General features: G+C 43.5%; 1 protein-coding gene across 5 annotated transcripts in view; it reads right to left on the minus strand.

The window, feature by feature from the left end:
• Window positions 1-13,122, minus strand: part of Prosalpha5 (proteasome alpha5 subunit) — a 153,616-nt gene that overhangs the window by 90,246 nt on the left and 50,248 nt on the right. For 4 of the 5 annotated variants that reach the window (XR_011176706.1, XM_069134540.1, XM_069134541.1 and 1 more), the window contains exons 2-5: window positions 2,747-3,504; window positions 2,233-2,402; window positions 1,842-1,954; window positions 1,552-1,720 (exon numbers count right to left, since the gene is read on the minus strand). Coding sequence is in view for 4 of the 5 variants with exons in the window: in XM_069134540.1 (XP_068990641.1) it covers window positions 1,552-1,720; window positions 1,842-1,954; window positions 2,233-2,402; window positions 2,747-3,504 (1,210 nt within the window). In the remaining variant the exon portion in view is untranslated. Of the gene's footprint in view, window positions 1-1,551; window positions 1,721-1,841; window positions 1,955-2,232; window positions 2,403-2,746; window positions 3,505-13,122 lie in introns of those variants that run through there. The other variant, XM_069134542.1, reaches the window with a different exon arrangement.

Here is a 13,122-nt window from a genome sequence, read left to right on the forward strand (position 1 = left end):
ATCCAATGGTATCAATAACACATGATTAAAACCATTTTTGTTAATGAATATCAGGCGTGTAGTTTTTTATCAAGTACCTAACGAGTACAGAATTCTAGAATCCCAGTGCATTTGTCGTGGATTATGTACTCAAACGCACTTCAATACAGTTTGAATACTACATTCTCGAGGTCCAAAAAGTTATTTCGCCTTGTCTTATTGGTAGGACTAAGAATTGATGTGCAAGTAACGGGTGAGCTTCGAAAAAACATTTCAAAACCGTAATAAATCACGTACGCAATGTGACATTCCAGACTTGTTTCACTATAATTTTGACTACGGAAAAAAAGTGGCAATCGCGTAACCTTTGAACCTTGACCACTAAACTTTACGGATACAACAAATCATGTTGTTTAAAAAACTAACGAAAAGTTTAGCCAAAACCTGCACCTAATCGCAAGCAACCCGTGTACCACGAGTGATAGGGATTTATCATTTTCTTCTTGATCGTTTGGCGAGATGAAACCACAAACTGACGCAACAAGAAGCGTCATCTGAACATTGCTTTGGTGAACTTATTTCCCAGCAAAAAAATAAGAGAGACCCAATACGAATGATAAAAGTTTCTTGCTATGGCTGAGGGTATTCTGCATCACTGTCCTATAGTTAGTAACGCGGAATCAGAGATGTTTGTATAACCATGGTACCATGTAACCGTATAAACATCTTACCAAAACCTGCAAATCATGCATCACAATTATATGCCATTTAGAACATACGTATTTTCCTGTTTGTGAGATCATTTTGAAAACGCTCGAAAACCCAATTTTTCCATCTCTCACATAATTATGTTGGATGAATAGAATTTATTTTGTGGTATAACCTGAGAACGACCGAAATGAATAGCAAAACTTCTAGGGGTTGTTTAATCGTTGAGTTAGGACACGCAAATTACTGCAATTGACGACTGCTTCAACGTCTCGAGAATTGTGTTATCCCGTTTGTTTACGTAGCGGATAAATTATAGTAATTGAATGTGGAATAATTGCCTGTTAAACCTCTCAGGAATCAGTGATTTCTCGTAAAATCAAGAAGAGGGCAACGGTGCGATTTTTATTTAAAAAACACACACACAATTCATTCGTGGCATATCTGATTTGCGGTTAGATTTTTACGCGATGTAGAACAATTGCTGGATGATTCAAAAATCGACGTTTCATGGTCTTATATAAATTCGTTGGCTAACGATCGCGATAGACGCTGCACTGAAAAAACACTTTGCAGACGCAAGACTTTCAAAATATTTGTCACAAACAATGAGGGGATGAGATCAAGCATTGTTTTTTCCATCGTTTTGTACGGCGTGTACAAAGAATAGCAATAACAAAGCCTGCATCAATAGATTCGTGACTCGTTATACATTGTCCGAGAAGTGAAATAAAAGTAAATGTTTTACAGAAAATTAAACGATGGGTGTAAAACAAAAACAAAAGCATACGAAGAGGCGTGTTAACGATACTCTGTAAATAGCATCAACAATAGCAAAACGTGAAATGGCTATTAAAAACTCACTTTTTCGGATGAGCGTGGTGGCCATAGAGACGTTCTGCAAAGAGACCACTTCCTGTGGCTCTACACGTACGATTGCCAAGTCGTAGGATTTCTCGTTTGGCGTTTTGTAGACCAGTTCACCTCGCGCGGAGAAATTTACATTGGATATTGTTATCCTGCTGTTCGGCGCCTTGAACAAATTGCGATAATTCATAATTGGCACATGAATTGTTGCACAAATATCACACACAGCCGAGCAGCCACCACGACGGATCATTAGATAGATACAAAAAGGCGATGAAAATATTTACCTCTTTCACCACGTGAGAGCAGGTCAAAAACGTCCCAGTCGCCTTATCAACTAAAACACCTGATCCCCAGACTGATCCGCAGCTCACAACGACCACACTTCTATCCAGCATTCCTTCATAGGTTGCGAATAGCGTCGAAAAAATGAGATAACAAAGTGAATGAAATTTTCAGATTTTTCCCCTTGCGCTAAGATCGTGAACCGGTAAATAGGATGCTTAAAGTATGTGAGATAACAATTTACGAACAGAAAATTAAGTTTATTGTATATCTATTAAAATACGGAGGATGTCTGAGATATTTTATTCAATTTTTGCAGTAGCAGGGATCATAATCAAGCGCAAACGGTTAATTTTACATCCCTGCACTTGTCCTTACGTGCAAGTTACTTACTGACTGTACTGGGACCTAAAATAGGTGATCTGAGAATGATGTTTGTGCCAGAAATATCCAGGATGCGGTGTAAACACGGGATCAAACTCACCCCTAGAGTATAGCCGACCCATTCACCCCGACACCAACTCAGCGGGGCGATCACGATGCCAGAAACGGCTCTGTGCCCGCTATTAAAGGGTAGTTAAAAAAGCATCAGATGAGGTATTGTAAAGAATTATTTTGCAAAGCCTGCTAGGTGGGCATTTGAGAGTCCGCAGCGAAACGTTACACAATTCATTACACGATCAGACCAATTCGCTCTACGACCTCGTCTAATCGGTTAGCGAATCGAACACCAAGGTCAATTATCACGAGAAACGTGTCAACATTGGCGTTATAAATATAACGACGACCTTTTTTTCCGTCGAATGTCGAATCAGATCAGACCGTGGTGAAGAAAATCTCACGCCTGGCGGCTTTTTACAGGTTGCTGGAAGAAGTAGATAGATATTGTTATAGCAAGTATACATACCTTTTATATTTGATGAAAATCGGCCCGCCTTCGCAGCCGATGACAGCGTTAGTGTCGGTCAGCAGAAGAGATTTGGAGGGTCCTAAAACGTTGCTGACGACGCCGGTAGATACGGAATTCATGAAGACAGGATTCCCGAAGGGCGTCGATTCGATCTCGACCTCCTGACCTCTCTGTGGAAGTGCCAAGACTTTGACGAAATTTCTGAGAACGTCCCGCAGTTCGACGATGGGATTCGAGCTGGCCGCGTCACCGTTTTGTATCCTGAGGAGCAGTAGCAGTGGGAATAACTCGTTGTCAGCAACGGCGACGTTTTCGCAGAACCTCCAGGAGGAGAGGATTCCTTCGAAAGCGTCTGCGAGCAGTGGACATTTCCATACCGCAGCTAGGCGAGCCTTTTTGGTCCTAAAAGTCAGCACGGGTCGATCGCACGTTTCGTCCGACAACGAGATCTTGCTCATTTTCGGAATTACTTTTGCGCCGCAACATGGCGGTGACACGATTCCGGTGTCTTTGACTTCCCAAGATACCGAAAACTCGATGAAAGGCTTTCTGTCCGAGCTTTTAGTCAGCACTCCAGCCTTCAATTCTTTAGCGATCGAGCGCAACTGGTTACTTTGCAACGTCCATGGCTCTAGCAGACTTCCATGGGCCAATACCCAGTTCTCCGAAATTAACGTGCCTGAGGAGCCGAAAATATTCTTCGTATCCTCCCGGGAATGTACTATATAGGATATCAGAACACTCGTAGGCTCCATCTGAAACATAGAAAGAAAGAAATTTCTTAAATACCAATTTCATAATTTGGAAAGATTAGCGATTTTTGCAAAAGAGTAATATAATCGCCAGCGTGGCTTTAGTCGATAAATCCCAAGAGATTCTTTGCGATGCGGTTCAACAGTAGGGTACTCATCTATACATTGCGGGAAGACTCATTACTTGATCATCGTTCTGCGATTACACTTTGAAGCATGAGTCTCGAGCTTGATAATTAGAGCGTAAAACGAGAATCAAGGAGATGCTTTTTCTGCAGCTCGACCTTCGTCGACGTCTTCTCGAGGACTAACTGCAGTGGTAATACAGCGAGTTTCGTATCAAGATGGGGTAATTGGCGGCGGCCATAACAATTGCGGTAAACAAGGGAAAGAATCCACATCAAATTAGAACGAGTCTGTTGAGGGAGCGAGCTCACACCGCAAACTCCAGGCCATTAGTGTATTATTAATCATCCAATTGCAATGTCATTGGCAATAGGATGAATTGATGGGGACCTCATGCGGGGCGTCATGGATTCCGTAGAAGCGAATAACGCTCGTCACTTATCAATCAGATATTCCAATCAATCTCTAAAATGATCTCGTCGCCTCCGGGGATCAAAGTCAGCGGCTGACGAAGAGCGGTAAGAGCCGTATTCCGTTCCTCCGACTCCGCAACGGCGCACACGAACATAAAAAAAAAAAAAAAGAAAAAAAAAAAACAGTCAACAAATTCCAGAGAATCTGCTGACGAGCTACTCCAACGCTCTACAACGGGCACTTGATGAGGAGTCTGGGCTCGGCTAACGATGCTTCCCAAGAATATCCTTAACTTCTAACCTTGTGATGAACTCTTCGAGGTCGTTCGTACGTCGTAGGCCAATTCCGTTCGGAATGACCACTGTCACCTCATTGTCATATTCAGAACACGCGTTTCTTGACACTTGGGGTCGAAATGAAATCCCCTTACGTAACACGAGGAAGACTTTGCACGATCGAAATATGGGAAAATTATGGTAATTGGCGGGCTTCTCAACGGTGTAGGAACAAGATCGGAATTCTTTTTGTAACAAAAAACGCTTCTCTACTCCATGAACGGTTTTTTTAATTCCATCTTTTTTGATCGTCGGCTGTTTGAAGTGGGAACGTTCCTTTCGCTTGAGAACCAGGCACGCCGAGATTGGCATTAACCCGTTTGGAACCTTTAATTACAACTTCAATCATTACGGACCACGTGATGCATAACACACCCGTGACTCACGATTACTTTGATCAGACATTTGCAAGTCATTCGTAGTTCCACGCTTCTAGAAGTTCGATCCGTATTAACACGCACGTGTATGGTGTATGAATTTCAACAGCGCCTATGACTCACCTCGGTTGAATCCTCGAGCTGTTATAGAATATTCCAGAGAGATCATGGCTCCCGCGGGCCGTGGATCTGCCGGCATTATTACACTGTATCCATCGCGTTCCTCGAATGGAATCTGAGTATATAATCTCGGACATTATCTCATACCCTAGGAACTTACTTAAATCGCAATTGTCTTATTTTGCAGACATGCCGATCTCGAGAATCCTTCGTCATCCTCTTACGACAATCATCATTAATTTCGTTACAGAATAAATCGGTGACGTTCTTTTGTTTATACGGCAGTATCCCGGAGTGTTCTGTCGTAGTGACGTCAATTCCACACAATGCGATCGTACGCTGATTATTCGCAATGGTCATCTTTGCGACGGAAATTCACCAGCCTCCGTCGCTCCGAACAAGCTGACCACTGCTCACCCTGATTCCTGAGGCACGGGCGAAAACGAAACCTTCAGATTTGTCATTTGCGATTATCCAAGGTGACTTAGAAACGGCGATAGAAAATAGGCATTCGAAGGTTCTTGGATTTGGATATGTGTTCACCTCTGTCAAACCGTCAATGACTCGTTCATGATTAGATCTGAAGCCTGTCAAGCCGCGCAAAGCATCCAGCATATTAAATCGTTAGTGTGCACAAGGAAAATCCGGTTACTTCTACATGCATAATATCCTGTAGCGGAGTTTAGAGTCCAGCAAAACCCGTAATTCTGAAGTGGTTTGAACCAGAACTCCGCTGCATGGGTACGTTGCATCCGCTGTTAATTACTGGTTGTTATTTAGAAGGGAAATTGATCCGGTGGTTAACGAGACGGAACCGCAGTCCGTTCACTTTGGAGTTGAGACCGTATGCATATTGTCAGAGCGACTGATTAAGATCGCAGACATGTAATAATCGACATTCGAACAATTTTCTGTACCACTCGAAACGTATAACTACGTATTAGACGCGGTAATTCAGGTCAAATTAATTCCTGCAGCAATGTAAACAAGCAGCGAAGGCAGCTCCGCAGGCTGTTTCAGCTACGGTTAACTGCATCGAAGGACGATCTACGGCACTTGGGGGATGATGAGATAGGTATATTGGGTGCCCTATCACTTGCAGCTGTTAACAAAATTGGATTATTGAATCCAAGAATAACCAGCGATAACCATTGTACCAACTTATCGGTGACACTAAAAACGACACTTAATCACAAATAATCTTGTCACTGAATCGGCGGCTAAGCTGCATAGGTCAAGATCAAGGATACGCAAAGTATGATAAGAGTACACTTTGGAGCTAAACTTAGTTTTCAAATCTAAAGGGAGAAGCATGGTTCAAGTATGGGACCAAATTTCATTGACTGCTTATAATACTGCATTCAGGTATCCCGATTAGAACGAATTCTCTGATTTCACAAAATGTACTTATTGTTGGTCAGAAGAGTCATTCGCCTGATGGACCAGCAGAATTGCGAAGAAACTACTTACATCCAGAGGAAGTCTGATTGGCAAATCGATTGATCGGTGAAGGTGTGCCACGAAGCTTTTTGAATTTTAATCACTATGGCTGTACGTATCGGGCGGCAGATGAAAGGCGGCACTCTCGCAAGACACGAGAGAAATTGAGAAACATGCCCTTCGGGTATTGTACCCGGTGATTGGATAAGATCTGCACTTTATCGAGGTCCAATTGGGATCAGAACGGGATCATTGGACGGATCCTGTCAGAATGAGAAAGCCGTTACAATGTAATGCCCAGGTCCATTAAATCACCGTCTATAAATAGAGCTTACCTTAGGTTTCGAGGTGTAAAAAAAAAAGGGTGAGGGGTCGGTCACACGCTGCGGGGCCTTACGTCATTCCATAAAAAGTCTCAACAGGGAGTGTAACAAAGGCAATCTCATTCCGGGGCAAAGAGGACAAACTAGCCTCGAGCTAGGGCTGATCTCATGTTGGTAGAAACCCGACACGCAGGTTCCACGTTCCGTGAAACTTGGGTGAATAAGTTACCCGTGGCGTTGCGAATTCGGCCAGCGATTACAGTGATGAAAATTCGATAATCGAGAAAATGGTGAACCATAAAGCATAAAATAATTCACTCGAGCTTGGATCGAGAGACATTCGCCCCGTGGATCCGTTGCGTATACGAGGCGCAGAGGCAGGCCGATGCGATGGGCCTTTGAAAGGCCGATAGATAGCGTGTTGGAACGGTGGCGAGTTAAAAACTAGATAAAACATAATGGCGCCCGCCGGTGCCAAGCAGTCTACGTATGCCCTGCAAAAACCGGTCAGACAACTCGGCATCGTAGATCTATAGATCTAGACTGGCATACTACACGTATAACTCGGAACAGCCTCTCCGAGGCTCTTCGACCGATACAATTTTTCTCGTTGCGATCTCTTCTTGCGCCTATTTCTTGTGCCGTGGTGTGCGCATTTTGTTCTTACCTTTTGCCCTTCTCGCGATCTCTTTTATAACCTTTTGTTTTTAAATAGCCACGCCTCGCCCGGCCGCGTCCACTTCTTATTCTTGTTTTGCTTCTGCTTCTTCTTCTTCTTCTTCTTCTTCTTCTTCTTCTTTTTCTTCTTGATTCTTTTTGTGTACCAGGGCAAGAATCGCGCCCTCATCGTGCGACCGTGGAGCGGCGGTAGAAATTCTTGGAACAATATCCATTGATCGTAACTTTTGAACCCGTTAACCGAAAACACCCTCCACCGGCATTTCTCAATGGGAGATCGGTAGCTCGGTTCCGCCCTAACGAAGCTGAGTTGAAAAAGAAAGAGTTCAACCCGAGATTCATCCGGTGATACCGTACGAATTGATTTACCAAATCTGAGTATTGCGTATGCGAAAAAAAAAAAAAACCCCCAAGTATACGAGACGTGCCAACCGCGCTGAGTAGGCGCAATAATTACATGCTAGCGGTATTAGAAAGTCCGCTTCGCTATTCCCGCAGTAATCGTTACGCGCACGACTGTAATACGCGAAACGGAATTTCGCGTTTAAAGTTGGGCTTAATTGGTACTTGGCATAATTACCGTCTCGACTGTATAATTGGACCAGAAGAGAAGATAAAATCGCGGTGGTCAGCAGGCTCGAATGATCGGTCTGGGCTGGGCCACCCGATAGTGTCGCAAGATCCGAGTCCGGGACCAGGTGCATGGTGCCTGAAGCAGCCTACGGGTCGAGAGACAAGTATAAGGATGCCGTAACGATATCAAATGGTAAATCGATCCTTTAATCACGGCCGACGAGTTTCTAACCGGACTGGGATAGTTTCAATTTTACTATTCGATCGAATCGCCGATCGCGGAGCGATCCTAGCCAGGCTCGAAATCGAGCAGCGTCGGCATGCGTACCGTTACGCCCCGCGACTTAGCTTAATGCCTGGGGCAAACGACGAGAATCGAGATAAAAATCACATCGAGGGGAAATCGAGTGCGAAACCGGCGTGCTGCGGCTGCCGCCCTGATCGGACATCGGCACCCGGTTCCTCACGCGGAGCCGCCTAGCCGGAGCGGAACGACTAGCTCGACGTCGTCGGCCCGGAGAGAGGATCTCGGTCCGCGGTGCCACGCTGTCTGCAGCAACGGGCGCTGCCTGCCAGCGTGTTCCATCCTTGGCGCTGTCTTTGTTTTCCCTTCGTTAAGATGCCGCGTTCGAGATTTCTCGGTAAGATAACCGCATCGCGGTTCGCAACGACTCGAACACCGCCGATCGCCCTCCCTCCCTCTCTCCCTCCGTCGAGCTTTTTATGTTATTACAATCCTCGGCCTCGCACCTGCGCCATCGGCAAATCTCCCTAAACTGCACCTTATACCGATCCCGATAATGATTCAACTTCTGTTTATTTATTGCTCACGCTTATCGCCCCGGCGTACCTGTCGATATTTGCGCATTGCTGCAAGTCGGTTTCAGAAAACTAGGATCACGCACATCCTTTTATCAACTGACCAAAATTGACGACAGGTACTGATTCCAATCGCTCGCTGGTATTTCCAACTCATTTTACTCGGTTATATGTATACATGGCACGAAGACCGGAGAGTATCGTAAATGCAAATAATCGATGCACGTTTTCAAGTATATCATTAATTCCAAGATATTATTCGAACAATGCGGATGAAATGAAATTTATTTTTGCTTCAACTTCTCGCTCCAAGGCACTCGCTGATTGTCATTTCTAGTTATCACCGCTATCGATATCACTCTCTACGTTGAACTTTGACACGGACACAGATTGTCGGCAACCGAGTGCGAGCCCCCAGCCTATGAATAGCCGCAGAGGATAACAGTGGCTAGCTTACGAAGGTCCGGCTATTTCGGGTCGACTAGGATACGCGATGCCTATGCACTCCTGCGGAGGATGCAGGAATGTCGTTACAAGGAGTCTCCTGCGGGCTAACAGCGTGTAAAATGCCTTCGTAAACGGCGTTACAAGGTCGTATTTCCGTTGGCCAGATAGAAACGCCTGCGGGCAGCAGTGCTGTTCGATACTGGAATTTAAAACGCATTTGATCACGCGATAAAAGTATTTCGGGGCGAAAGCTGTTTGAGATAAAAGTTGGGAAAACGGTAAAAACAGTTCCAAAAATGATAGTGAACACGAATGAATTTGAATGACGCAAGCTTGTACGTAGGATCGTATCAACGGTTGGAAAAGATGTTTCACAATCGACGTCAAAGTCGTCAAGTTTTAGTGTTTTTGTCCGCTAACGAGATCCCCACAAATTTCCTGAAAAAACATTCTATCGACTTTAAATTTTAGTGTACAGTTTTAACGCCGAAATGTAATTTTTGGCGAACATCTGACAAAATGAAACATATCACAGTCGGATGAAAACGACGAGATCATTTTGAACGTTCAAATTACGAAACCGTCCCTCAAATTATAAACATTTTAAAATTGTGGAGTTTTGTATCACTGTAAGACTTATTACACGATACGTACGGTAGCGATGTCGTTTCATTCGTCCGCAATGCCGGAGATTCTTCACACGGTTATTCTTCTTTCCTCAACTTTTGACTCGGACGAAGCGGATTCGATCATCCTTAAACCCGATTGAAAATCTACCAGACCGCACGTGTCGCGTGAGCCTCGAGAAAAGTGTGAAGATTTTTTTAAGCATGGGAGAGCCACCCTAGGATCGAGCTATGGGAATCGGATCAGAGGATATTCATAGAATAGTGCAGACGGTTTATTATAAGTATTTGGGCGCGATTTCTTGTAATTCCTGTTGGAGTTGACACCGAGACCCGGTGAACCGAATAAAATTAAATTATAAAAATAAGTTTCGTCCGGGTGTATAAATAACAGTCGGATTCGAAGAGGGCAACTCGATGCTTCTTCACCAGGGCCACTTTTGAGCTCGCCATGCCACTGTTCGCACCCAAAGTGTAACCGAAATGCCGTCGTCTCCCCTCTTGGTTATAAAAACCTCTCGTTCCTCTCGGGTGAGAATACAGAGACACGTGCTCCCGTAGTCTCTTTCACCATGTAAATATATATGGGCAGCATACGCACGTACGTACGCGGTGTAACACACCCACGATATGATGCAGGAGTGCAGATGTGTGAGCTACAGCTGCCGCACCATTGCCGTCGAGAAAAGTGCACGCCGCGCTTCTTCCCCTGTCGACACATTTCCCTTTTATTCTTATTCTTTCCTTTCTTTTGAACCGTTTTTAATGTTTTTCCTTTCTTCTTTGTTTTTTATCGACATTTTTTTTATTACCCTTCCTACCTTTTTTAAATCCCGTCTTCGGTTCCTCGTGCGGGTGTCAGAGTCTCTTCCGTTGAATAAAATTCAACCATCCGCTCGATGAACGGACCGATTCTTGACCCCGAAGCTACGGGCCGCGTTAAAAAATCGAAGACAATGAAAGTCGAGGGACTAAGATGCTGCGTAAATATATCTGTTTCTAACAAAAATTACGTTTCGCCTCAATTTATAGAATCAGGTTTCTGACACTAGAGTATTATTACGAAATTTCTATTTAAAAAACTTCCGGATCAATTATTTTCTTATAATATTGTAAATGAAATATGTTACATTCTTTTACGATCTTATGGTGCGAAAGTTTCGATACTTTGTCAGAAAGGATTTGTTTTTTTCTTTCAAACTAAGTAAAAACTACGCAATATTTCGGCAACTTTGTACTATTACAGGTATTATACACGCCAGATCCAGTTAAAATTTAGTTTTTAAATCTTCGTGAGTTACAACAAACTAAATACATCTCTGCGGATTATTATTAGTCATTTATACAGTATTTTCTGTTCACACCGCTTCTCGCAGAATTCGCTGACTCTTCGAGTGCGGTATTGTGTGTACAAAAAAAAAAAAAAAAAAAAAAATTGCTTAATTTTGGAATAATACGGCACGTAAAACGAAAAAAATGTGCGATTTCAACGATTCACAGTCGTCCAAGTTTTCCCGTATTTTTCCACAGATTTCTGAGGCGGCAAAAGCAGCAGCATCGTGCGATAACCTCGCGGGCGGCTCGAGTCTCCCATCTCGGTTCTCGTCTCCTCCAATAAATATATCCCCGTCTAAAACACGAGCCGGTCTCTGATCGTTAGTCTGTATTCGAGACAGCTCTGGATCTTAAACGCTGGTAGCGCGGTTGAGGCCTCTGGTGGATATTATTACCCCGTATTGGCTCCTTGCTGTCTGCCCGTCGCGGGATTTCTTCAACAACGTATTACCGTCCGATTCCGTCTTACTTGGCAGCCTTTCCAATCCGTTTGAAATCGGCGTTGCCTGCCTTCCCGCAAGCGGTGGGACGAATGAGGAAATCATCGTCGAGCTTCGCTGCGCACACTGCACGGTGCACATGCATTTGACGCCTCTGATGCACTTTCAGCGAGCCTTATACTCGATCCTCTCGCAAAACGTGGACTCGTGTTTATGTCGCCTGCATTTCTGTAATATCTCGCTGTTATACGCGAAGGCGGACGCCGCGCGATCCTCCAATGAATTCACCTGTTGCAGCAGCTCGCTTTTCCAACGTCCGCAGAAACGAGTCGCGCCGCATGCCAAATGAACGGGCTGAAAAGGGAAAGTCCGTGTAATGCGGTGCGCAAAACCCTCCGATTATTCCCACAGAGATCTCCCGGTTCATTGCTGCTTATAACTTCGATATGCGTCGAGATTGCGATGTCTGTTTTAAGATCTGTACATTTAATATTTATACTTACTAACGACGAGCGAATTCTTTTCCGTAATGGTAGAATTATAAAATTTCGATTCAAATGATTCGACTGATTCTTAAAAGCGAATAAGAATATACTTCACTTTGTGCGGTCCTTGTTCGTCATTATTTCAAATTTACTTGTTACGATGGTTAATCGGTACATTACATCGTACACGTCTATATTTTCCAATAAATCGTTATCTCGAAATCGCAAGTTCTAAAATCCCGAGCACAACCCTTACCCTTTTGGCCAGAAAATCATATCGCATTTGTTCGACATTTATTGGTACATCAGAAAATATGTGAGTATTATCGAAACAACATTTTGATATTCGATTATAAAACAATCAAAGCTGATCTGTACCACCACGGAAATAATTTTGTGCATCGTGCATTGTGATCAAGTCTTTCATAAATTTTTCATCAGTAGCTACGAAAGTATAAAAAGCACATTTAAATTCGCCTTTAAAGTACTTCATTTTGTAGCAACGCAATTGCGATGAATAACCACGTCGCATAGCATGAAGACGGCTCGGATAATTACAGAGTTACGTGCGAGACTTGCCAAAAAGATATGGTAAAAATCACCTAATTTTTTGCAAACGTATGACGCAGTTTGTACGAGCGTCTTTTTATACTATGCGATACAATGGAGATGTATAAATATTCGTTGAAATGGTTGTTATACCTGAGTCATTTTTTTTATAAAGCTTAACGTGCTCCGCAGCGTCAGGTGAAAAACAGACAGGTTATTATTTCTATCTGAATACCTTGTGAAATACGTCGAGTTGCACGCGTATTATTTCCGCTATTTCATCAGCGTTCATTCGAGATTTGGACAATACGAGATGCCGATTTTGCTGTTCGTTGATACGATATTGTATAACATGTAGTATTTTTTACACACGTGTATCGCCTGAATACGTATAAAAATTGCACGTGTGTACTTGAGGATACGAAATTTAAAAAAAAAAGGCACGTAATACAGAAATTATACGTTCAACGATTCTTAGAATAATTCCACAGATGCAGAAGCATAACGTGCTGAAAATGACGCGATGAATGATCA

Source organism: Neodiprion pinetum, chromosome 1, assembly GCF_021155775.2.
Source record: "Neodiprion pinetum isolate iyNeoPine1 chromosome 1, iyNeoPine1.2, whole genome shotgun sequence".
Taxonomy (NCBI): Eukaryota; Metazoa; Arthropoda; class Insecta; order Hymenoptera; family Diprionidae; genus Neodiprion; species Neodiprion pinetum.